The sequence below is a fragment of the Populus alba genome, chromosome 19, assembly GCF_005239225.2.
Source record: "Populus alba chromosome 19, ASM523922v2, whole genome shotgun sequence".
NCBI classification, from domain to species: Eukaryota; Viridiplantae; Streptophyta; class Magnoliopsida; order Malpighiales; family Salicaceae; genus Populus; species Populus alba.
Genome location: NC_133302.1, coordinates 8,338,919 through 8,365,481, shown reverse-complemented (window position 1 = coordinate 8,365,481; position 26,563 = coordinate 8,338,919). Strand labels below are relative to the sequence as shown.

General features: G+C 35.8%; 3 protein-coding genes and 1 pseudogene across 4 annotated transcripts; 2 read left to right on the top strand and 2 right to left on the bottom strand.

The window, feature by feature from the left end:
* Positions 1-3,197: 3,197 nt before the first annotated feature.
* LOC118046754 (uncharacterized) lies at positions 3,198-7,081 on the bottom strand. Its single transcript, XM_035055765.2, has 2 exons — positions 3,504-7,081; positions 3,198-3,309 (listed from the first exon to the last, which is right to left on the bottom strand). The coding sequence occupies exon 1, from the start codon at positions 5,136-5,138 to the stop codon at positions 3,945-3,947; it is 1,194 nt and encodes a 397-aa protein (XP_034911656.1). The 5' UTR covers positions 5,139-7,081; the 3' UTR covers positions 3,198-3,309; positions 3,504-3,944.
* Positions 7,082-15,475: 8,394 nt separating this feature from the next.
* LOC118046753 (germin-like protein subfamily 1 member 7) lies at positions 15,476-16,435 on the top strand. The gene is made up of 2 exons (XM_035055764.2): positions 15,476-15,665; positions 15,781-16,435. The coding sequence occupies exons 1-2, from the start codon at positions 15,542-15,544 to the stop codon at positions 16,332-16,334; spliced, it is 678 nt and encodes a 225-aa protein (XP_034911655.1). The 5' UTR covers positions 15,476-15,541; the 3' UTR covers positions 16,335-16,435.
* Positions 16,436-20,200: 3,765 nt separating this feature from the next.
* LOC118046773 (germin-like protein 8-2) lies at positions 20,201-21,102 on the top strand (annotated as a pseudogene).
* A 1,348-nt stretch (positions 21,103-22,450) lies between these two features.
* On the bottom strand, positions 22,451-25,105 carry LOC118046752 (uncharacterized). Of its 2 annotated transcripts, XM_035055763.2 has the most exons (3): positions 23,513-25,105; positions 22,931-23,016; positions 22,451-22,840 (listed from the first exon to the last, which is right to left on the bottom strand). In XM_035055763.2, the coding sequence occupies exon 1, from the start codon at positions 24,993-24,995 to the stop codon at positions 23,640-23,642; it is 1,356 nt and encodes a 451-aa protein (XP_034911654.1). In that variant the 5' UTR covers positions 24,996-25,105; the 3' UTR covers positions 22,451-22,840; positions 22,931-23,016; positions 23,513-23,639. The 2 variants fall into 2 exon arrangements, with proteins under 2 accessions (XP_034911654.1, XP_034911653.1); XM_035055762.2 differs by having other exon boundaries at positions 22,451-23,016.
* Positions 25,106-26,563: the final 1,458 nt, after the last annotated feature.

The window sequence follows — 26,563 nt, the reverse complement described above, 5'->3', positions numbered from 1 at the left end:
ATTCCTGACTCAGGCGCCAGTGAATATTCAATTACGGATACTTCCAACTTTGGCGTTGGTAAATATCACGTAGCTATAAAATAAATTAGATTAATATTTTTTTTTTCCTGACTATTCCCGACTCTAGCGCCAGTGAATAAATAAAAATAGATTTATTTTCTACGCATGCACATACTTTTTTTATTTTTCTAGCAAATAAAATAAAATACAACAAATAAAAATAATATAAATTTAAACCGGTATTTTTATTCCTGACTCTGGTGTCAGTGAATAAACCAATAAAATTATATTATTTTTTATTTGTGCATACACATTTTTTAATTTTTTCTAAATAAAAATAATATAAATTTAAACCAGTATTTTTATTTCTGACTCTAGCGTTAGTGAATAAACCAATAAAATTATATTATTTTTTATTTGTGCATACACATTTTTTAATTTTTTCTACCTTTTTTTTATTTTTTTTGTTTTCTAATTTTTATATATTTTGGGTTGGGCTCAGCATGTATTTTATTTTTTTGGGCTGGGCTGGACCCAGCCAGCCCGATCACTGGCCCAAGCCAGTGACCAACTGCGCAAAGCACGCGTGAACTTGTTCACGCGTGCATGGGCACAATGCGAAGGTAATTAATTACCTTCGCACAGTGCTAAATGCACTGAAGATTCAAAAAGAATGAAAAGGAAGAGAAAGCTTACCGTGCTGCAGATTGCTCTCCTGGAGTGTTAGCGTTTTTGGGCGAAGATCAGTGAAGGCGTGTAAGGAAACTGAACCTGCCCTCAGTTTCTTCTTCTCTCATCTTTTTTGTTCTATCATCCTTGTGTTTGTCTCCTGAGTCCCTGGGTTTTTTGCCTCTGTTTCCCAGTGTTTTTTGTTCAATCTCCTGGGTTTTGCTCCTCCTAATTCCCCCCTGTTTCAGTCTTCTGCGTTCTGGGTCTCTCCCTTTGCTTTGGTCCTTCCCCTTGCTCCTCTGCCCGATCTTCTCTATTCAAGATGAAGACAATGGTGGTCTAAGCACCAGGTCTGCTGGTTGATAGCCCCTCCCTGTTTTTTTCTTTTGCTCTGGTTCTTCGTCCAGTCCTCTCTCCTCCATTTGTGAGGCCTTTCTTTGGCTTTTATATAAAGCCAGAGAAGGTTGTGTGTATCAGCCTTCAGCTGGCTAGCATCGTGGAGGCTAGGGATCTCAGTGTAGTGGCCGTGATTTGCTGGAATTTTCCCTGTTGAATTATTCTTAAATCTGATAATTTTATCCCTAAACTTCAAAATTTGTTGTCTTAACCCCATTTTAATTTTTTTTTATTTGTTCAAAAATTGGGTTATGACAACAATCATCGAAGATTTAAGCGAGGTACGCCTGTTGTCTGAGACTGAAAAAACAAAGCTCAAGAATCTGAACTCTTAGCTTAGGGAGGTTAGTAGGAATGTCGAGGATATTTGGAGGTAGAAATCCCGCCAAAACTGGTGCAAAATAGGGGATAAAAACACTCGGTTCTTCCATCTTCGAACAAGTTTGAGGAATGGTCCGAACCACATTAGGAAGATTGAGCAGAATGGCAAATTTTTAGACTCTCCAAATGACATCAAAGAGGGTGCTGTCAACTTCTTCTCAACTCTGTTTGCCAAGCCACAATGAAGAAGAATTGAAATGGGAGACTCGGGGTTCTCTAAAATTTCAGAAGAAAGATCAGTTTGGTTAGAAAGACTACCTTCATTGGAGGAAGTGAAGCAAGCCGTATAGGATTGTGATGGTTCAAAAGCCCCCGGTCCTAACGGGTTCATCTTCTCCTTCTATAAAAAGGAAAGGAATCTTATCAGCCCCGACATCTTTGTGATGGTCACATAATTTTTCAGAACAGGTAAACTACCAAAGGGGATCGGCTCGTCCTTCATGACTTTGAACTGCTATGTCAAAAAGGAAAGGAGAGAGGGGGTCCCCTTGCTTGAGACCCCCTCTTGGTCTTTGGGATCAAAGTCATGAAGGACGAGCCGATCCCCTTTGGTAATTTACCTGTTCTAAAAAATTCTGTGACCATCACAAAGATGTTGGGGCTAATAAGATTCCATTCCTTTTTATAGAAGGAGAAGGTGAACCCGTCAGGACCGTGGGCTTTTGAACCTTCACAATCCCATACGACTTGCTTCACTTCCTCTAATGAAGGTAGTCTTTCTAACCAAACTGATCTTTCTTTTGAAATTTTAGAGAACCTTGTGTCTCCCATTTCAATTATTCCGTATTGTGGCTTGGCAAACAGAGTTGAGAAGAAGTTGATAGCACCCTCTTTGATGTCATTTGGAGAGTCTAAAAATCTGCCATTCTGCTCAATCTTGCTAATATGGTTCCGACCACTCCTCAAACTTGCCGAAAGATGGAAGAACCGAGTGTTTTTATCTCCCATTTTGAACCAGTTTTGGCGGGATTTCTGCCTCCAAATGCCCATGACATTCCTACTAACCTCCCAAAGCTCAGAGTTTAGATTCTTAAGCTTTGTTTTTTCAGTCTCAGACAAGAGGCGTACCTCGCTTAAATCTTCGATGGTTTTGATGGAGTTCTGAATGTCTGCAAGTTTTGAATTTTGATTACCGAAGGTGGATTTGTTCCATTGTCTCAATCTTTTCCCCAAAATTCCTAGTTTCTTTACCAATCTATAGTCACCGGGAAATTCCTTGCAGCTATCAGACCAGAATTTCTCAAAATCAGTTGAGAATGTAGGGTGTGACAACCAACTATTTATGAAGCGGAAAGGCTTCCATCCCCAATCTACCTTTGGTGCCTGAAGAAGCAATTGACAGTGATCAAACATCCCTCTAGGATAGCAGTAGAGTGATAAGAATGGAAACTGGAGGTGGAACTCTGGAGATGCGAAAGCCCTGTCAATACAGCTCATAGAACCTCCCTAAACCAAGTGAAATGGTTGCCCTGCAGTTTGAATTCAATCAGAGCACAATCAGACAGGAAATTACAGAGAGCAGCTGACCCTGAATGATTAATGTAGCCGCTACTTCTCTCATTAGCTTGAAGAGTTTCATTGAAATCACCTATCACCACCATTGGTAATTCAAAGGCAAACTTCAGAGTAGTGATGTCTTCCCATAGCTTAGCATGATCTTGCACAGAAGATGCGGCATATACACCAACTACCATGCAGTTAAAGGAAGAATAAACATGTTTATCGCATAGGCTGATCCATTGCCCCCTAAATTCTATGGAATTAACCTCAAAGATAGAACTATCCCACATCACAATTATCCCTCCTGATTTGCCTACAGACTCTAGCAAAGCCCATTTAACAGTTACCACATTCCACAAATTCCTGATGTATGAATTGCAACAATTATCTTTTTTTGTTTCTAATAGAAAGCAGATATCAACATTACTGTTGAGTAACCTATTCCGGATGGAATGTTGTTTGTTCAACATACCCAACCCACAACTATTCCAAGCAAAAATATTCATAGGTAGATCAAAACCATGACAGAACAAAACTTAGCAAGTTAAGAAACTTACAACTGATTGACTGATGTCCACTCGTCTACTTCTCTGTCAATGTTCCCCCGAACTCCCTCTTCATACCCTATAAGATCTTGGAATGTTCCCAAGCCCAGAGCAGCTGCATCATGTAACATTTCCTAGGTTTCCTTATCTGTATCAAAACCATCAGCTTGATTATTCTCACAGGTTGTCTGGAACTAGACATTGCTTTGCTTAATTTCTGAATTGAGGGAATCAGAAGAGACACATTTCTTAGTAGTGTTAGCTACACTACCACTAGCTTGCAACAGTTTTATTTTCCTGGATTTGCTTCTAACATTCCTGTTGTTTTCGTTGATCGCTTCTGAGGAGGCCTCTTGGCTGCACTGAGAGTTCAAAAGGGTTGGTAGATGAGCCTGTATATCACTGGTCTTTATATCCATGGATACATGATTAGAGGTAATATCTTCATGTTTATCAGTTAGCAGGGGGTGAGCCGTTTTCTTTTTTAGATGTATTTCTGAATGAGTCAGGAACAATATCTGATATGCCATTAAGAGCCAAAGCATGCCTGTCTTTCTTCCCCTTCTTCCCTTTTCCGTATGTATATTTAGGGCCAAGTCTTCTGGTTCGTTTAAGCTTTTTCCTTTTTTTTTCCTTTAGCTCCATTTCCACTACTTCTTGGGGCTCTACCAGGTCACGTATGAAATCAGAGAATGAGTTACATGAGTTTATTGCCTTGTTGATTAGCCTTGTTCCTTTCACCTGGCTTGTGATGCCGTTTTTTACAAGGTCCACTCTTGTAACTGAATGTGCTGAGACATCTGTGCTGCTACCACTGTCGGTTGCCACTTGTGTGTTTTCCTTTAATTTATTATTGTGTGACATGGCAGAGGGAGTCTGATATGTAGCAGAGTGCAGTTGTTGATATTTCATCCGAGGGTCACACGTTTCTTTTGTTTCAGGAAAAAGGCAGGCAATTTTTGAACTTGTGTCAGTATGATCCAAGTTGTTTATTGGTCCAGTGTACCCTTGATAAAGAATGAGAGAGAAATCACAATCTGTATCCGCCTTTTGTTGTTGTGTTAAAGTAATATTTGTTGCACAATGATCACCGTCAGTGTCAGTAATCTTTGTGGCCGTTGTCGTAACCTCATTTGAAGCTGCAAATTCGCTGCATAACTCTTCATCTAATGTTTGAATGCCTGTTGCACCCATTGAATGTTTGATTGTTGACAGCAGGGGACTAAAATCCGGTTTCATTTCCATGATTGAGATTTCGAATTCGTCGCCATCTAAAACCAGCAAAACATGTTCATTTAGCGTCTCAAATGAGGTTGTGCTCAGCAGCACTTTAACTCCCGTGAGAGATCCTTGGCTCACGCTAGTAATGTCATATCCAAGCATTTTCCCTGCTTTCTCAATAATGGATTCAATACATCTGCGATTCCATCCTATCAAAGGTAATCCTAATATAGACACCCACACAAATCTGTCTATGGCTTTAGCTCCCTTTTCCCATGGTTTCAGATGAAAGAATGATGTTTCCAAAATAGAGGATCCATTTACCAGCTCTTTTTCCATTGATTCTCTATTTGTAAAGGTGATGAATGCTTGGCTTCCTCCCAAAAAAAGAAACCCAACTGTCTGCTTGACATTGTTTAGCACCATATGCTCAAGGTGAGCATAGTCTACGTCTGTGGCTATGAATCCCACTAAACTTCTCTAAAGCCATTCCTTGTCATCGGGGATAGACTCATACATCACCATTTTCTTTGGATGCTTTGTGATAGAGAGAGCTTCAGCGAAGGTCCGGGTGTCTCTGAAGGTGAGTTTGGGCATGGTTTTTTGTTGTGGTTTTATAGCAAGGTCTGGTTTTTTTTTTCTAGAGGTTTTTGAAATCTGACTGGGTTTGCATGAATTTTGTATGAATCGAACCAAATAAGGTTCAAGCTGTCACAAATTTCTGATTCTTTTAAGGTGGAAAGAAAGGAAACAAACCCAAATCGTCTCCCTCGTGATGTTTTTTTCTTGGAGACAAAAAGATTGGTAACAGGATCAATCTTTGCAAGCGTCTTTTTGAGGTCTTGATAATCTAACCATGATGGGAAACATTCAATAAAGAACTTAGAAGGGGTAAAGGTCGGGAAGGTTGTGTTAGAAGAAGGTTTGTTAACATTTTGGACGTTTATTGTGTGGTGCACATGTCTCGGTAGGCTTAGTGTAACAGGGAGAATGGAAGGTTGTTAAAGGTGTTTAGGAGGGGGAGGGGGAGGATATGTGAGCTTGAAGGTTGTGTTTGAAGGTGTTTGAGAGACTGTATTATTCAGGTGAGATTTGAGTAACGTTGCTAGGGTTTGGTTTGCAGGGGTGAGCGAAGGCTTTTTGGTTGGGAGCATTTTAGGAGATCTTGTTATTGAATCGTTTTTCTTTGGGCTAGGAATACTGTAATTGTGTTTAGAGGATGGTTGTTGTTTTGGGCCAAGGTGGTTGTTGAAAAGGGATTTTTGAATGTTTGTTGATTCGTGGGATTTTGGAAATCAAACCTGCGTTGGGGAGGCTGTGTTTTGGTGTTGGTTTGTGGGATGTTTAGTGGTTGACGGGGTGATGTTAGCTTTGGGTGTTTGGGATTTCGGATTAAAAGCCATGACAAATTCTAGACAAAGCTTTAAACAATAATTACTCACTAACAATTCAAACAATAGCAAATCTCATCAGTACAAAGGTAAACACACATCTTATGCAGCATATATCCAAATATCAGCTCAAGTTAACGGTTAGATCTTCCTAGATCGGAGTTAGACCAAAACTGACTTGAGATTGACGAGCCACCATTTAAACATTCATAACACTTTGCTGGAAGGGTTTCATCTCATCTCCACCGTTCAGAATGTGTAATACAACCATAAGCATTTCATATCCAAAATTCAGAATCATCCAACGGTAGAAAAGTGAGAAATAGGCCGGCGGATCTTACTGTTCCGAGAGTGGTTTGTCCAGAAATCTTCAAGCAATTAGATTTCGCAAACGGTGACAGATATGAACAATCCCTCCAGTCTGGATGTAGGGACTATAGAGACACATAATATACCCAAAAATCAAGTTGATCCAACGGTAGAAGAATGAGAAATCGGCTGACGACGGTGACAGGTCTAAAAGGGGTTTCCGAAACCTTCAAACAATTAGATTTCGCAAACGGCGACAGATCTGAACGATCCCTGCGGTCAGAATGAAGACAATGATGAGGTGCACAACATAACCAAATATTGGCCTCATCCAACGGTGAACGCCGGTGATATGGCTGTTGGGGCACTACTTCTTGTTGTAAGAGTTCCTAGTAGGCGTTCGTGGTCTAGTTCTCAGTATAGTTGATCTGTGGGGTGCTGGCCGGCGATGGGGAAGAGAAACAGTGAGTGAGACGGAGGGGCTGAAGGTTTGTGTTGTGACTGGGAGAAGAACGGCTGAGAGGGGAGATGAAGGGGACCGAGTGTGTGATTTGCGTTTTTTGATCTCCGGGGGGCAGGAGAGGAAGTTGTGGCCGGAGAGGGAAGGTGAAGGCTGGTGCAGTGGTGGTCTTGGTTCCAAGCCAGAGAGAAAAAAAGGGGGGTGAGAAAATGGCAGACAGGATCAGGTATAATACACAGTTTCTTGATCTTTTATATATATATATATATATATAAGCAACAGAGTTTATGCCTAGAAATGGCAAAGGACCCTAGCAAGACAATAAAAAGCTTTAGAGATCACCCTCATGCGAGGTAAGGCACCAGCAACAGTTCCTGATCAATCTTCATATGTTCACTTAATATCAAAGCCATCAAAATTACATAAATGGAAGGAGTAGAGTAAAAGAAGCACAATATCAAATCCAAGCAAGAAACTCGCTCTATTAACTCCTTGTTTGGCCAGATTGTCAACCATATGATTTGCTTCCCTTAAAACATGACATTAATAAGATACAGAACCCAAAAGATCAGCATAACGAAAGGCACAAATGAACAAGTCATGATATTTCCAGGGCATAAAATGGTGCTTCTTCATCCCGTTAACAACATAGGCGAAATGATCAGACTCAATAATGAAATTCCTTCCCAAAAATGTATTCTTTGAAGAGGATAATTCTAGGGCTTTGATTACAGCGAGTATTTCAGCCTCGTTTGACTTCTTAATTCCTATAAAGACTGGAAAAAAAATCCCATCACTATGCCATTATGATCACGTAATCCAGCAGGTGCAAGTTTGCCCTTAGAAGATCCATCAACATTCCATTTTAGAGTATGCAAATCAGGAGAATTTCATAAGGTGAGAACCCTTAAACATATGATATTATCCCAACAAACTAAGCCTTCAGCAGAGATTAATAGATCGAGTGCACAATAAGGAAAATATGAGAAAATAGCTTTGATCCATGCACACAGTCTAGTCAATATTAAGAGAAAAGCAGTATCATAATCAGGCAGCCTCTTATTGAAGGCTAATCCATTACGAATCAGCTAAATAGACCATGAAATTGCAAAGAAAATCATGAACCATACCTTTCTTTGAAATCTCCCAAGAACAAGATGTTCCCGTTGTTGAAACATATCAGACAAATTTCCTAGATATACTCCACCAATCAATAAACCTAGCCCAAATATGCAAAGTATTAGGACAATGAATGAGAACATGGTCTACAGATTCTTCTAAGACCAAGCAAAAAGGACAGCTAGCATCTCTAGCATCAAGAATTCCCCTGCAAACCAAAACTCCTCTAGTATTGATCTTACCAAAAATTGCCATCCAACAGAAAATAGCTATCTTAAGAGGAACTAGTCCCTTCTATATCCTACTAAAGGAATTACATACATTAGATTGTGTTGAAGTAGATAACATACCACACATAGACTTGACAGATTTAGGTTTTCAAATCAGCTTATCAGCAACTTCACAATGTAGAACCACAGAGGACAGCACTTGTTGAAAAGATCCTTAAAACACCTCACCTCTGTACCTCTAATAGCCCTCTTCCATCTGAAATTCCATACCCATATTTACCACAAATGACTTTTGATCAACCGAGAGACTGCAGAGCTAGGAAATTAAACTGCCAAACAAGAGTCTCCAAGCTAAACATCATGCCAAAAACTAGTATCTCTACCATTCCCAATCAAAATACAAACCTCCCTTTTGACAATGTTCTGGAGTTCTTCATCATTGAAACAAACATTAATAATATTAGACCATGAACTTCTAGAAAGGTTAGTAAGAGGGGATGGAAAACTAAGAGAAGCTTCCAAATTATGTATATTGCAAATAACATTCTTCCATGAACCTGAACCTAATGATCAAAATCTCCACAATCATTTGAAGAGTAGGGAATTATTTTATCTAGGATAGATCCTTTCACGACCTGAATTTCAAGTCCATGATCGGCAACGCAGGAGCAGTGTCAAAAGAAACTTCATCTACGCTAAGCCTCATAACGGACATAACAAAAGAGTAAGTTATTTAAAAATACTTAGCATTTCATAATCTTTCAAAATATTATGTTATTCAAAACTAATAAAACCAAATAATTATTCAAAACTTCTCATCACTAATTAAAATAAAAATAATAATTCATAATACTCATAGCATTGTTAAAATCTAAACTTAATTGAAACATGGTAATACTGGAGCGTCTAAAACATCGAATCAAAACTAAAAAGATAGCCTCGTGAAACAAATAAGGCATACCGACCAAAATTGAAAAAGCAAAAACACTTAACAAAGTCCATCTGCTAACAAAAACTAAGAACCCGAAATAATATTAAAAATAAAGGGTGAGTTCAACCAATATCAAGGTTAACTTAAATTGGGTGTGGGTTGACTTGAACTTGGATTTGGGTCTTATAGATCCAATAGCAAGCCCCCCATGTTTTTATAAGAACAACTGAGGCCCATTTAACATTACACGGTTTCTTTCCACCCTCCTCACCAAACCAGAGAAAAGATCTAATCATTCTTTCAATATTTACAGCAACACTAGTTGGAATAGGTAACATGGAAAGATAATAACAAATTTTGACAGAGATAAGATCTATTCTTCTTTCTTAACAGATTTTGAGGCCCTTTAATGTAATAGTTGCAAGGAATTTCTAAGTGATTTTAGATTGATTAAGAGGTTGGGGATCATGGCAAAAAAAGCTAAGACAATGGAATAAATCCACTTTCAGGGATCATAATCTAAAACTTGCAGACATCCAGAACTCCATTACAACGCTTGAAAAGTTAAGTGAAGTGCGTCCCTTGTCTGAGACTGAAAAAATAAAGCCCCAGGGGCTGAACTCTAAACTATGGGAGGTTAACAGAAGGGTTGAAGATATCTAGAGGCAAAAATCCCTTCAAAACTGGTGCAAAATAAGGGATAAGAACACTCATTTTTTTTTCACATATTAGCAAGTCTAAGGAAAGGCCGCAACTACATTAATAAGATTGAACATAATGGTAGTCACCTAGTCTCCTCAAATGATATCAAAAAAGGCATTGTCAACTTCTTCTCCTCCTTGTTTCGCAAACCAGCGTGTAAAAGAATTAAAATGGGAGGTTCAGGGTTCTCCAAAGCCCTTAGCCTCGATGGTTTCACCTTCTCCTTCTATAAAAAGGTATGGAAGATCATCAGCTTAGAGGTTTTTATGCTAGTTAAAAAGTTTTTCAGAACTGGTAAAATGCCAAAGGGTATTAGCTCTTCCTTTGTAACTATGATTCCAAAAACAAAAGGGCCAAGCAAATTCTCCTATTTTCGTTTGATAAGCTTGATTCATGGGTTATATAAAATAGTGGCAAAGCTATTGTCCACTAGGCTTTGATGTGTTCTGATAGAAGTAATCATTGTTAACCAGTCTACATTCATTGCTGGGCATCGGATTTTAGACGGGTTCATGATAGAAAATGAGGTTGTCCATGGCATCCACTGTCTTGATAAATGGTTAACACTGATTACATCTATCAGAACACATCAAAGCCACAGTCTTGATCCACTTCTCCAAACATATTGACACTAGTATGGGATACATGGGTTTTGGCTCACATTGGAGAAAGTTGATCTTTGAATGCTTATCCACTTCCAAATTAGCCATCTTGATAAACAGTTCCCCCAGTAGGGAATTCAATCTGGAGAAGGGTCTCAAGCAAGGGGACTCTCTCTTTTTTTTCCTATTTGACATCGCAGTTCAGAGGTTGATGGTTTTATTCAATATGGCATCAGCTTCAGGTTACTTTAAAGGCTTATAGACTGCTTTAGGACATTACATAACTCATTTGCAATATGTCGATGACTCTCTGATTTTGATTTTTCCTCTATTCTACATGTCAAGATGATTCTTCATTGGCTTGAGATCATTTCTGGAATAAAAGTTAATTTCTATAAAAGCTCACTAATAGGTATCAACTTGGACAATGACTACACCCCTAGTCTGGCGAACTCAGTTTTTTATCGTAGTAATACTTTCCCGGCCAAGTACTTTGGACTACCTCTCGGAGTCAATCCCAGCAGACTCTCTACTTGGAAACCAGTGTTGTCCATAATCATAGCAAAGCTAAGCACATGGAAAAGGAATTTTATGAGCATGGCAGGAAGGTTATGTCTAATTAAATCAGTCTTGGGCTCTCTTCCTTTGTTCTACATGTCTATTTTCTCTATGCCAAAAGGTATTATTAAAATCATCTCTTCTCTAACTTGGTCTTTTCTCTAGAAGGGAACCTCAACATCTCATGGCATTTTTAAGGTGGCTTGGCACAAGGTAATAAAGAGTAAATCTTCTAGTGGTCTCAGGCTGGGATCCATCCATAACAAAAATTTGGCTCTGCTCTTTAAATTGCTATGGAATCTAGATAATGGAGTGGCAGGAGGCTGGCAAGAACACATTCTTCTAAAATACCGACCTCACTTTATGAATGGTATCCTTGCGTTTACAAGTTCTTTATCTCCAACTTGGCATGGCATGGTTTCGGCGATCTCTTCAACACAAAACATAGCCAATCTTTTATATGCAAATGTCGGGTTCAAGGTGGGTGATGGGAGGAACATTCAGTTTTGGACTGACTCTTAGCTAGGCTCTACAACCACTCTCCAACTCTTATTCCCCAGACTTTATAACCTCTCCCTGTAGCAAAAAAACAAGCCTTGCAGATATATATAATTTTACAGATACATCTCTCAACCTATCCTGGAGAAGACCCCTCTGCCCCATGAATGCTGCATGAGGAAGAGTTTGATCGCAAAGGTACAACGTGGTCTCGTTTTCTCAGATGGTGTAGACCGCAAGTTATGGAAATTCTGCAGCTCTGGCATGTACTCAGTTCAATCAGGTTGCCTCTTCTTTGATAGTCTCTCGGCCACTAAAAATAATCACTCCCCTGTTCTGCTATGGAATGGTTATGCCCCTTCAAAAGTGGATGTGTTCATATGGCTTCTTCTTCATGGCAATCTAAGTACAAGAAGCTTTTTAGTTGAGAGGAGAATCATTAATTATGAGGAATCTCACTATCCATTCTGCTGCAAGGAAACTGACACAACTAATCATCTTTTCCATTGGTTTCCTATAACATGGTCTCTTTGGGATTGTTTCTTAAACTGGTTCAGGTGCTCAAGTTGTCTGCATAAAGACCCAAATCAAAATCTATAGGAATGGTCCGGCTTGATCAATGAAAATTTTCAGCAACATGCTCTTACCCTCCGCTGTAAAGGTTTGTACTGGTCAATTTGGATAGCGTGCAACTGCCTAATTTTTGAATCCAAGGCTCTAGATTGGGATATGATTTTTTATCTGACCTTTCACCATTTGGTCTTCTAGTTGAAGTCCTCAGTTAGAAATTTCAGCTACACATGCTTAGATCTTTTTAGAAATCATGAATGTATTATGAATTGGACTAACTAATTAGGTCCCTCGTCGCTTTGGTCTTTTCTTTTGTATTCACATTGTATTATATTTCTCTTTCAGCTCCACGTACTTGATGGGGCTGCTTAATATATAATTCTCTCGTTTACTATAAAAAAAAAAAAAACATGGAAAGATAATAAATTGGCAGATTGTTCAACACTAATTTAATCAAGCAAACCCTTCCACTAAGAAATAGATGACGCCCTTTCCAATTAGCTAATCTAAATTTTATTTTGCTAATAATAGGCCACAAAAGACCAATAAGCAAGCCTAAATACTTGAAAGACAACCCCTCCTTCCGACACATAAGGCTATTTGCAGTATGAGCAGAGCTTCTTGAACTCCAACTTCCATGGAAAAAAACAGAAATGGATCCTCAATTCCAACACCAATGATAAATCTTTATGAAAGCTTACCTTCAAACCTGAGATCAATTCAAAGCATCTTAGAATTCTTTTAATGTGTTGAAGAGAAGAGAAATTATCAGGACTGAAAATAAGAGTGTCATCGGCATACTGAAAATGAGAGATATTAGTTATGTCTTGCCCAAAATTGATGCCTTTAATGAGTCTCAGGTCACAATAAATCTGATCATTAGATTTTTTTTTTTTTTTTTTAGCTTATTTTGTCTGTTACTTTTACTTTTACTTTTAATCCAAGGCATTGATATCAAAATATATGGAGTTCAATTCCTCTAGTTTCAATAATCCTATTTATTGATAATTTCTTTTTTCTAATATATATATTATTAGTTCTCACTACCTAGATACAGTATCATTAGTGTATACAATAGCACTTATTATTTTGTTTGAAGATTTTTCATTTTTTATCAAGATATCTTTTGGAATTCATCTAGGCTAAATTTACTTATTTCATTACTTATTTTAAATTTTTAGTAGTATTATATTTCTTTCAGAATTTTCAAAATTAATGATAACTATATTTATAAATTTATAAAGGTTCGGAGTATCCAAGTTCCCTTCAACTATAATTATTTATTTTCATTTAATCTCTCTTAAATGTCTAAAATCATATGTAAGCTCTAGATGTTGATAATCTTATGCTTCTAAAATTTTCATTTATAAAGTTATGTTCACCATCAGAAAATTGATAAATACAAACAGAAATATCGAGAGAATATTTTCGTCGATAAATTTCCAACAAATTTTACCTTCGGAAATATTCTCTTTATATATACCGAGAGAATTACAGTAGGAAAAAAAATTAAAACAAAGCAAAAAAAAACAATGACATGCCATTTATACCAATGAAATAAAGTCTATCAGTAAAATCCGTCAGTAAAATCATTGGTAAACCATGAATATTGTTCATTATGTCAATTACAAAGGGAATCATCAACGAAAAATTCCATCGGTATTTTCCAGAAAGATCTAAAATTGTTCACTTCTCAATTGCATTGTTAATTATTGTTCTTTACAGACAAAATCACCGACGGATTGAAAAGTCATTGGTGTTATTTGGCAGTTTTCTGAAAAAATTCAATGAAATTAAATATTACAGACAAAATCATTGACAAATTAAAAAGTCATCAGTGATATTTGGTGATTTCTGAAAAATTTTGATTGAATTGAAAATTTAAATTAAATATTACAAACAGAATCACCGACGGAATAATTAAAATATTTTGTGGTAAAACACCCTAATAAAAAGCTTAGAATTCTTAATTTCACAATAGACAAGGCTCCTTTCTTCTTCTTCTTCCCCATATTTAAAAAATATCAATATCCATTTTTTTCCTCTTCTCTTCTCTTCTCTCCTCAACTACTTCTCTTCTCCTACATGCTCAAGTATTTATTATTTTATTTTCTTCTTTTTTCTTCTCAGTTTTTTTTTATTAATATACTTTATGAATTTGATTTTTTTTTTCTCTTCTTAGCTTCACTTACAACCATATTAAGGTAAGATTTTTCTTTTTTTCTTCTTTTTTCATGTTTTTTTTCACTATATTTGTTTTTTTATTTTTTTTTTATTTTTTTTGTATTCTTAATAATTGTATGAATATTTTTGTAGGATTTTTTTCCATATGAGATCAATTTTTAGTTGATTTATTTATAGAATTTTTAAATTTTTAGCAATCGCAACTTTATTTTTTTCACATGATTTTTTTAGTTGAATTTATTTTTTCATGTTATTTATTTGTTGCAAATTTGTTTGAGTTGATTTTCTTCTTCTTCTTTTCCAAACGTTTTGAGTATTATAGAGAGTTGGTTTATATTAATTTAATTATTTTTATAGTTTTGTAAAATGGATTTTTAAAAAATATATTTTTAAATAATTACTGATAGAATTACATACGGTATTTTTCAGAGGAAAATACCAACCAAATAAAGCAGATAATTTTATTTTTTTTGCGCGCTTTTTTCGTCAGTAAATCCATCGGTAATAATATTTTTTTATTACCAACAGACTTACCGACGGATAAAAAATTATTAACAAAAGATTCACAGACGAAGCATTTCCATCGGTGATTTTATTGGTAAATTAATTACCAATGGAATAATAATACAAATATTTATGGAAAATTCCATCGGTAAATATAAAGATTGTGGTAGTGGTTGTCTTTTAATTTAAGTTTTTTAAACTATCAATTTTATTTAAACTATCAATTGCGTTAGGTTTACCACTACCTGTAGGAATATTGTGCGTTATATGATCAAAACCAGATGATATACAAAGGATATTATACTCATTAATGTTGGCTAATGCAACTTTATTTGTTGTACAATACATACTTGCTTTTCCAATTTGATCAACTAAGGATTCGATTATACAATTTTATAATTAAGGGGTCAAAAAGTGGTTAGTCTTTTTCTGTGCTGTTATTATGGCTTTTTCCCAGGTATAATTGGTCATAGAAAATAGGAAAAAAGTACATCTAAATTTGTAACAAGACATCTTGCGTAACCAAGAGTCTAGTGATGCAAGCATAAGAAGATAGAATATTCGAAGGATGACAAATGCATGTAGTGGTTGAAGGAAGATTCATATCGCAGAAATTAAAAAACAGATAACAGTATTTGGAAGACTTTTTAATGCAAGATCGGTTCACTGAGTCCAGTCTATAAATAGACTCCTTTCAAATGCAAGAAATCTCACCCCCTCAACTCAAGCAATAACAGCTAAAAGAGTGTTAAGTTATAGAGCTTCACCACAATGAGAAGTGTTCATTTCCTACTAGCTTTTGTTCTCTTGGCTTTGGCATCCTCAATTGCCTCTGCCTTTGACCCCAGTCCCCTTCAGGACTTCTGTGTAGCCATCAATGATCCCAAGGCTGCCGGTAATGCCTTCTTCTTACATCTTTCATTTACATTTCATAAAAAGCTGCTATACATGAAAATTGTTCCCTTGTTTGCTCATGCATGCATGAATTGACCAGCATTTGTTTTGTGCAGTGTTTGTAAATGGGAAATTCTGTAAGAACCCGAAGATGGCGACAGCAAATGATTTCTCCTTTTCAGGACTCAACATTCCCAGAAACACAGAGAACCGAGTTGGATCGAATGTTACTCTCTTAAACGTAGATCAAATACCAGGGCTTAACACGCTCGGCATTTCTTTGGCTCGCATTGACTTTGCACAAAATGGTGGCTTAAACCCACCCCATACTCACCCTCGTGCCACGGAGATTCTAGTAGTCGTCGAAGGCGAACTCTATGTTGGATTTGTCACATCAAACCCAGATAATCGTTTCATCAGCAAAGTCTTATACCCTGGAGATGTTTTTGTGTTTCCATTTGGCCTCATTCACTTCCAACTCAATATTGCCAAAACCCCTGCAGTTGCCTTTGCTGGTTTAAGCAGCCAAAATCCTGGTACTATTACAATAGCAAATGCAGTGTTCGGGTCCGATCCTCTCATCAGTCCTGATGTTCTTGCCAAGGCCTTCCATTTGGACCTCAAGATAGTGAACTATCTTCAGAAACTGTTTGGAGGAAACAGTGAGTGATTAAGACGTGTAACATGGACTAGTAGCCTGATTTTACAATGTCTGGCAACCTTCGTTGTTATGTTATAATACTAAAATACAATAAAATGGTTTCCTATAAACCTCAATGTGTTCCTGTCTTATCTTGGATGACATATATAATGTTTAAGTTCGTTAATTAGCCCTCTCCATGTTTCAAGTCTAAACATACACACAATTACTTCTTGGGTCTATAAAGGGACCAAATTTCAACAGGGCTTCTACAGCTTTTTTACTATAAATTCTTGAATATCAGGAAACATCCTCGCATCCTTTGTCATAACCACAATTCATAAAATTTTGTGTCTTTGATGTCCAATCCCTGCAATTAAATGCAACAATTGGTTTTGGACAGAAGTGGAGTATCCTTGTTGCTTAACTATGGAAGAGCAATAGCTTCAAAAATAACAAGCACAATCAAAACTGTGAAGTAAGTGTTTGCGAGTATGGTAATGGTTGTTTTTTAAAATGTTTTTTATTTTAAAAATATTTGAAAAAAAAAAAAAATTATATCAAAATGATCCAAAAACATTAAAAGCAATAAATTTCAAACAAAACAAAATTTAAAATATTATGAAATATGATTTTAACCATAAAAACAAACACAAAGATTCAGACAGTCTAATTTCTTTTCTTCTGTCAAGCACATTTCATGCCCCAAGGGGAAAAGAATGATGTAAGAGTAAGATCACAAGTTCTTCCAAGAGTATATGACGTCATTGACAAAGAAGAATGGTTTTATGATGCTCATATTACACTCTAATACAGTAAAAGCTCTTAAGGTTAAAAACTGCACCGCCAACTAATATTTTGTGCTTGATTTTACTACTAAAGAGAATGAAGTTGGCTAGATTCGAACTTCTAATCTCTTTTTCTTTAAGTTTTTATATGTGAATTATATCGATTTTAAAATTTTAAACTTGTAAGTGAAGTACTTTGACTAATAATTTTATTTTCAACAATTTCAATTAGAAATTAGAATCCGATGGATGGATGGAAGGATATGAGAAAAATATACTGTAAATACACCAGTCTTGGTATGTGAAAACTATAAATGTCGACTTTTAAGACCAAAAAAGAAAGAAAAAGGTCAGTACATAGCCTATTTATTATTCTAGGGAAGACATTATGTAAAAAAGATTGTCTCTAATCTAACTACCGGAATTTGGAGGGGGAAACAAAGAATTAGGTGGAGAAATAATTTTCTTTGTAGATGTGGGATTTTCCTGAACAATAAGGTCAACTTCACCCCCTTTAATTATGTAGGTGTACAAGTTGAAACGATGCAGTGTGCTGCCTACTAAACTCGTCTAAGATTGGATCATAGCTTAAAGTAGATTACCAACTGAAACCACACACCAAATAAAGTAGAGAAATGTATGTTTAGCACATTCTAAACGCAGAAAACAATTTTGAAAGCATACCTAATGTGTAATCATCCATATTTTTGTGAGTAAAAAAAATGACAGAGCCAGTAAAGGAGGCCTTCAGACACAGAAGTAAGCAGGGCCCTCTATTTTAACTACATTGGATAAGATTGTAGACAAAAGAGTAGTTGGGTTAGTTATACATATAGAAATCTTAAAAACCATGTTTTAAGACTTTCCAGCACTAATGCTGGACGAGGTGGTCAAGTTGATTGTTTACATTGAATTATCTTACACCTATATCTCTCCGGTTTGGCATCACTGTAGTTTTTATTTTTAAAGTGTTTTTTAAATTGTTTTTTATTTAAAAAAACATCAAAATAATTCTATTTAGATGGTTTTAGATAGTTTTGATGTATTAATATTAAAATAAAATAATAAATTCTGATAAATAACATTCTAGAAAACATCCACCACATTTACCAAACGCACTTGAAAAGATGCGGTGGCGCAGCTTCTTAGTTATCGTGTGGCCTGAGAGTTTGAGCCTCCCTCACCCAAGACCACTTTAATAGTTTTTATAAATTCTTCATACAAGATTTTAATTTTATATTTGCAGCAAACTACCTAGGATTCGAAGTCATTAGCTTTCATCAGTTGCCGATTTTTAAAACCAAAGGGTCTAGCTAACTATGATTCTAAAAACAAAGGGATTAAACAATAATTACTCAAACAACAATCGCTATGAATTTATAATGGCTCTCCATAATTTGTTCAGGGAGGGTTATCTATAAGTGCTAGAAGTATTGGCAAGAAGATAAGGACATGCAGATTTCAGTAATTTTTCAAGATATCTGTGGATAGGATCAATGGAGACTTTCCAGTAAATTATGTACACTATAGGAGCACTCAATCCCACTCAGTATTTTGTACATTCTTTTCTCTCAGTGATGCTATCCATTTGAATTGAATTGATCCAATACCGTATGAACTTTCTCTCCTGAATCCGACTGCTCTACACATCCAAGTACACCAAATGTAAAGAGAATGACTCGAGAACCCATGATTTTTATTTTTATTTTTATTTTTATTTTTATTTGCCATTTCCACTCCATCAAAATCCTCTGAAACATGCATGTTTTGAAGTTTTTTACCAACAAAAATAAGGGGAAATACTTACTGCACAAATATTATCTTTTTTTGGTCATGCTCGCATGAAAATGTTATCGTGGCTAGGCCTTTTTTATTAATGTTTTATATGTGAAATTTCTTCATATAAATTTTTATCAAATTTTTTTGGAGAGAAGAATTTAATTGTGTTGCCTATGAAGTTAAGCAATATAGTAACAAGAAAATGAGTGTAAAAGTAATATGGTCTATATATGTGTTTTGAGAACATATTTTAGATGAAAATGTTCCACGAGTGGTTAGAAAGATTGAAGAAGGATCCCAATCGTTTTTGGGGACAAGTGATTATGGAGACTTGAAGAAGGATCTCTTATCCTTTTTTGGAAATAAATTGTCACGAGACCTGGAAAATGATTCTTGATTTTTTGCAGACAAGTAGTCATGGAAACCAGTAGAATTTTAATGGATATATATGGAAACATGGAGGCTTCATGGGAACATGGAGATTTTCATGGAAACATGAAAAAAAGAGTTGAGATACAATTTCTAAGATTTAGCTTATCCCAGGCAACGCATCATAATGATTTTTTCATTTTTGTTTAGTTGCATCTCCTTAAGAAATTGTCAAGGAAAATTCAAAAAGAGTTGAGATACAATTTCTAAGATTTAGTTTATCTAGTAACGCATCATAATGATTTTTTAATATTTGTTCAGTTGCATCTCCTTAAGAAATTATTAAGTTATTCTTTGTAGATTAATTTTTCTATCTCTTCTTTTTTAGTCCATGGCACTTTATATATATGTCGCGCCCATGATCATGATGAAGAGATAAAACTTGCTAGGGTTTTTTATATTTGATTCATTTTTTATAAGAGGTAGGTATTGTATAAAATATATTTTTTTTAATAACAACTAACATCTCAGCACATGTGACGGTGAAAGATATGGTCAAGAAATATACATGTATATGTATGTAGAGGGAAAATATATATAGGTTAAGAAAAATAAAGTGAAAGTTAAGGAGTGCGTATCTAGTCTAGAAGTTGAATGGCCTAGCCTAGTTTGGTCTGGCTTTCATAGCCTTTGGCTATCTTCTACAACATTTAGCTAGCTTTGGCTAGGACTTATCTTGCTAAAAAATGCTCTCTGGCTTATAGACTTGGTTGTGCTCTGGCTTTTTTGTTTGGTGACTAAGTGTATTTATACACCAAAATCTTGGAATTTCTTCATGTAAAAAAGATTGTATAATTGGTGGAAAAATTGATATTGATATTGAACATGGGTGGCTCTTAGTTGATGTGTTATGCCATTTATTATTATGGCATGCTTGCTATTGGTAAAAAAAAATTAGTGATGGTCTGGGTAAAAAAATGCTACCTGCACTGCATAGAAAAATTATGCATGGAAAATTTGAGTTGGTGACTCATAAAAATATGAAAAAAAAAAAAAAAAAAAAAAAAAAGAACATAAAGGAGATGCCTATCAGAATTGGACAAGCCAGGTTAACACTAGGTCTGGAATGGGTTAAAATTCCAGTCATCTAGAGACTTGGTCCAAACTACTGCAAAATGCTAATCATTTAGGTCAAGCCCATACAACTAGAAAAAATATTCAAGAAAAAACTACCTTTTGTTTTTTTTTACCATCAATGTTTATTTTCAGTTTTTTCAGTGTTCTTCGAATTAACAGATTGCTTTTAACAGTTTTCACAGCGTTTGTGAATGGGGGAAGTTCCGCAAAGACCCAAAGCTTGCCACGGCAAATGATTTCTTTTCGGAGCTCAACATTCCTAGAAACACTAGGAATCGAGTTGGATCAAATGTAACTCTTAAATGTTGATCAAATACCTGGGGCTTATCTTTGGCTCGCATAGACGACTATGCCACCAAATGGCGGCCTGAACCCACCCCACATCCACCGTCGAGCAACAGAGATTCTGCTAGGTTTGTAGGGCACCCTCCATGTTGGTTTTGTCACGTCAAATCCAGATAATCATCTTATCACGAAAGTCTTGAGCCCAGGAGATGTTTTCGTGTTTCCAACTGGCCTCAGTTCATTTTCAATTCCATGGTGCAAAGACTAATGCAGTTGCTATTGCTGCTTTGAGTAGCCAAAATCCTGGCGTCATCACCAATGCAAATGCTGTCTTTGGGTCTAATCCACCTATCAACCCTGATGTTCTCACTAAGGCGTTCCAATTGGGAAAGAATGTAGTGAGTACTCTCCAAAAACAGACACATGCAGGACTTCCATAAACTGGCAGCTTGATTTGATTATGCTTAGCAATGTTTCCTCATTATGTCATATATATACCCATAATACATAATCTGGTTTCTCATGTGCTTTTCTGTGCTGATTCTCTTTTCCAAATTTTGATTGCACTCTGAAGCACATGTAAACACCAGAAATGCTTGAACACAGGCCATACAACATACGTGTATAATACATAGAGTAACGCACACCAAAGTTTCGTATCCAAATTCGATACGAAACTGTTGCTGTTGTTGTTGCTGTTTTCTATCCTAGTCTTTTCACACAATGATCTATCAAGATTGGGATGCCCAGAGAAATATGAAGAGCAACATGAAGCCATCTGCTCCTCGTTTCTGCATAGTCCCAACTGTTTAAGACTTGAACCACAAAACTGAGACATTTTAGATTGGAGCATGATATTTCGAAGCAGACATCTAATCAACTCCACTGATATGCAATAAAGCTACAATTTGAAAATGGATACTTTTGTTATATTCCACCATACATCATTAAAGAAAGGCAGAAAAGTCCAGATACAACTAAAACCTGATGGTTTTTACTTCTGTAGTCCAGCTTCAGGTGTTAGGGTCGTGGTTATTTCGACAAAAGATATTCATCAAAAAAAGACAAGTTCATTAAAAAATTTTGGAAGTTGAAAAGATATGGTGCGATCAATATTTGTTTGGAGTGATATTAAGATGTTATTTCAGTTGACCTCAGCCTCCAATTATGTTATTTTAAAAACAAGATTGGGTACAGATGCCCAAAACTAGGAAATACATTGGCAATTATAAGCAACTTTTGACAAGTCACTATATTAGTGAGATACAAAAATAAGGTAAAGCTTTTACCTAGTCTCTGGGATCACTGCAATAACAGAAATTTCCATGGATTTTGAGCCCGTTTGGTAGTGTGATAGCAACTACTTTTCAAAGTGTTTTTTGCTTGGAAATACATTAAAAGAATATTTTTTTTATTTAAAAAAAAAAATTAACATCAACACATGAAAACTATATGAAAACAAAAAAAAAAATTTAAGGCAACGAAAAATATTTAAGAAAAATCATTTTTTTTTTCAAAAATACTTTAAAAATATAAAAACAAGCAGGCTCTTCATTTCATTATCACCGACCACACGGAAATCCACAAAAACTGTCTTGTTTTTGTGTAATTAATGTCATTATCAACTACCAATCTTTTAACAAACCAATTTATTTTTACGTACAGCTCTAGTTTATTCTTGCTTTGTTTTTTCATCACACAACTAAAGCAAGTCAGTCCAATTAGCAAACCATTAATTAATAGCAAGTTCCAAACATCGACTTGTGAAGACTACGAATAAGGCATATAAATTCAAAGATCAAGAACTGTCAATTGGCAAAATACTAGTGTATACAATAACTTGTTTTAGATTAGAGATATCATGCTCAATTTTGAAGATTGATGCATCAACATTCAAAAGACAAGCTGTGAAATTGCTCTGTACTCGCATCTCAACACTTCATCTACTGCCTATACAATGCTAAAAGATGATGCCATGAATCAGAAATTCTGTGTACCAAAAAGGCTGAATGCAAGCCATCGATATCTAGGAAAATAATATAGATGAGAAATGTAGCACATTCATATCCCTTTGGCATATGCTTGATCAGTCATGTGAGCTATCTAGAATACCCAGACATTAGAGCATATTTCCTGTAGCTGCAAAACGATATCTGGCCATGTAATAGAAAGAAAAACCTGAAATGGGAACATGCCATGAAAGTTAAGATGGTACTGCAAGGAATTGTGAGATCAGAAAACCAGTGCAGGTCTTGAAAGCTGACTGACCCTCTTCCCCTTGCTAGTTCATCTCTCATGAAATAAGTTCTTGACAGGGAACAGAACCTCAATGATGCTTCTATGACATCTACAGTCTGTTCAGAAAATACAACCAACTGTAAATCCCACATTTGCAAATGGCAATCCTTGACACATTTTTTTAACTGACTGGAGACAATTCAAGTGGAAGTATGCAAGCATTATTAACCTATTAGCATAACTAATGAATTTATCTACTGAAGATGCTGAGAATGACTGGTAATCATCACATCAAACAACAGCCTCTATCAAACAGGCACTTGGATAAGGAATTAATTACATGAGGCAGTAAAAAAAAAAAAAACAAAGAAATTCACAAATGCCCACGCACTGTGTTTGCTAGCAAAGAAACAGAGCATTAAAATAGAATGGAATAAAGCTTATGTGATCAGTCTCTAATTATTCTGAAGAAAAACATCTCAATTTCCATGTCTAGGGCCAAAAAGTGCATGTCAGCAGACACAAGCCTGTGAAATTGAACTTAAATGTTGCCAATACTTGAGAATTCATAACCATAAATACTGAATTAAGAGCAGCATGATAGAAATATACCTTTTCGATACTAGCCAGCTTTTTTCATATTTAAGCAGCAATCATATCAGCCTTCAGTTTGATGCTGTTAACCGATACCAATATCCATATTCAATGAAGCAATTGGTAATGTCTTGCAGCTGTCAATTCAAGCACTGCGAAGAGACACTTCCAACTGCTCTATCCTTTTAGCAAGATCATGCTTCCCACAATTCTTCAACCCATCAGTAACCATATCAAAGCACCTAGAAATTGGCACCAAACCTATCTCAGTCATCTCCACCAAATAATTCGCTGCTTCCACATGCTTCCCTCCACGTCCACACATTGTTATCATCATTGTATACACCGGCCTATTCGGAGGATGTCCCTTGACCTTCATCTCACTAAAGAAACAAAACGCATCATCAAACTGCCCTCTCCTAAACATCCCCTTAATTATTGGCGCATACAAGCTAGGAAATGGTTTATGCCCATCCTCAATCAAATTATGCAACAACCTGAAAGCCTCATCAATCCTACCCACCTTTGAAACAGCTGGTATCAAAATCTTGTAACTATTTATATCCGGACAAAACCCCAACTTACACACACTATGATACATACCAACGCAAAAATCAACTTCCCCCGCATTGCAAATCGCCTCAACCATTGAATTAAATGTATTAACATCCGGCACAAGCCCTTCCTTCATCATCCTCCTAACCATATCCTTCGCCGACTCCAAGTAGCCTGCATTCAACAACCCTTCAATCAACAAATCCCTCCCTCTCACCGGTGGATTAAACCCCTTCTTACTCATTTCCTCCAGAAACCCTTTCGCCTCTCGTAACTTCCCACTCGAACACCACCCATTTACAAGAACCCCATAAGTCCTTTTATCCGGCACTATCCCCTTTCTAATCATTCTCCTAACCAAAGCATAAGCACCATGAAACATTTTAACCTCGCACAAAGCGAAAAGCAAGGAGTTATAAACACAAACATTTTGTTGACAATTTAAACTACGACTACATTTATTAAAAACCTCAACCGCTTGATCTATCAAACCATGTTTACCATACTCTTCGATGATAGAACAAACAGTGTCAGAAGAAACAGAAAATTTGTCGCCGAGGTTGTCCTTAACTTGGGCTATGAGTTTCCACATTGAGGTGTATTTCTTGTTACGTACAAGGGTTATGATGAGTTCTTCGTATTCAATAGTTGTAGGAGAGTAATAAGAGCGAGCCCAGTTGAAGAAACGGAGGGATTCGGAAGGAGAGTTAGAGCAAGCTCGAAGGACACGAAAAACGAGTTCTGAAGTGATGGGAAGGTTTAGTTTGTTGAGGGTGCGTTCTGGGTAGACTTCTTTGCGGATTATGTTTGTTATGTTGTGGATTAAGGAGAAGTAGGCGTCTTTGTTGTTGGTGGTGGTGGAGGGGAGGGTTTTGAGTTGGCGGAGAAGGAGTAGTTTGGTGGCGGAGAGGTGGTGATGGAGAGGTTTTGTGGAGCGGAGAAGCATTTTTTTGTGTTTTGTGGTTCAGTTGGTAGAGTAGTTGAAGCTGAGGCTGGGGTTATGGCGTTGTGCAGTCTCGGTGGCTGTTCGGGTTAAAGCAGAGTTACCAGTCCCGGCTTAATTTAATCTTTGATCAAATTTATTTTTATTTTTATTTTATAAACACTTCTATAGCATTTCAATTAACATTTATATGTCAAAAAAATATAAACTCCTGGATAAAATATAAATAGATAATAAGAAATCTAACATATTAAATTAATAAAAGAAAATTTATTGTGTATGGAATATAATAGCTTTGAGAATTAATATTATAATATTTATATAAGAAAAATTTACTATATATATTCAATGAAAATCCGCAACAACTCAGCCTCAATTTAGAATAAATTAGTGATGGATCTTGGACAATTTAACCTTGAAATAAATAATTAAATCTAAAGAAAACTCTAATTAAAAGGGGGGAAAGAATGAGCAAAAAGGTGTAGCATTAAATTATTAGAAAGGAAGAGTTTATAGGGCCAATGTAAAAATAAAGGCAATATTGGGGCCAATGTAAGGAAAAAGATATTATAATTGGGGTCAAAGTGGAAATAAAAGGAAAATATGGGGTTAATGTGTAAATAACAAAAAAGATAAAGGGTGAATATACAACTAAGAAAACTATGAGGGTCTAATATACAAATAAAGGATTTATAGAGTATAAATAGAAGACTTGGCTTTCCAAAGGAAAGCCAAGTTGCAACTAGCCTGTTATGCTAGGGAGAGAGGAGGAAGCCTTGCAAATTTCTTACAATTTTTTTTGGTAAACACAAAAACATAGATTTAAAGGATTTAGGAGATCAAAACCATCAAAAAAAAATTTAAAGGATGGAATAGAATATAAATTGTAAGTGTGAATTTTAGAGGAAGTGAAAGGAGAAAAGAGAAAGTGAAGATAACTTAGTATTTCCTTACATTTGTCTCTTGATTCATCACCCTAAGAACTTCATCCAAGTTAATTAGATTGAATCAATATGTGATATAAGATGCTAGTGTATGTGAAATTGAGATTATAAACCTTAGTTGTGTGTTTTAATGTTGTTATGGTGGAATTATGTTGTTTACTATGTGTAGTCATTGAATCATGATTTGATTAAGAAAGTTTTTATTTATGAATGGTAAATTTAATTAGTTTGATTAATGTAAAATTGATGTTTAATGGTATTAAAAAGGATATTGAAATGGAATAGGTGCCTTGAATGATGAAGTGATGCATTAAAACACTTGGTTGGTTGTTAAAGTAAAGCTAAAAATAATTTGACTTTAAAAATAATAAAATTTGAAATGCATATCTCATTAAAATTGTAGGTATCGGTGTTATCTTTTAAATTCAACTGCTTTTGTGTAATTTGAAGCTACGAAACTCCATATATGGGCTAAAAACTAAAAGAAGGTTTATCTTAGAATCTACTTGACAATCCCACATGTTATTGTTATGAAAAAAAATTTATATATAAATGAAAGATCTGGGTTCATCATCCTTCATAAAATTTATAGCCTTATGTCTTAATTTTCTAACGAAACAAGTCGCT

Bases quoted from the DNA above. Each gene is read 5' to 3' on its own strand.
- LOC118046754 (XM_035055765.2), bottom strand. From the start codon at position 5,138: ATGGTGCTAAACAATGTCAAGCAGACAGTTGGGTTTCTTTTTTTGGGA.
- LOC118046753 (XM_035055764.2), top strand. From the start codon at position 15,542: ATGAGAAGTGTTCATTTCCTACTAGCTTTTGTTCTCTTGGCTTTGGCA. The intron at 15,666-15,780 runs GTAATGCCTTCT...TGTTTTGTGCAG, and splicing joins CAATGATCCCAAGGCTGCCG to TGTTTGTAAATGGGAAATTC.
- LOC118046752 (XM_035055762.2), bottom strand. From the start codon at position 24,995: ATGCTTCTCCGCTCCACAAAACCTCTCCATCACCACCTCTCCGCCACC.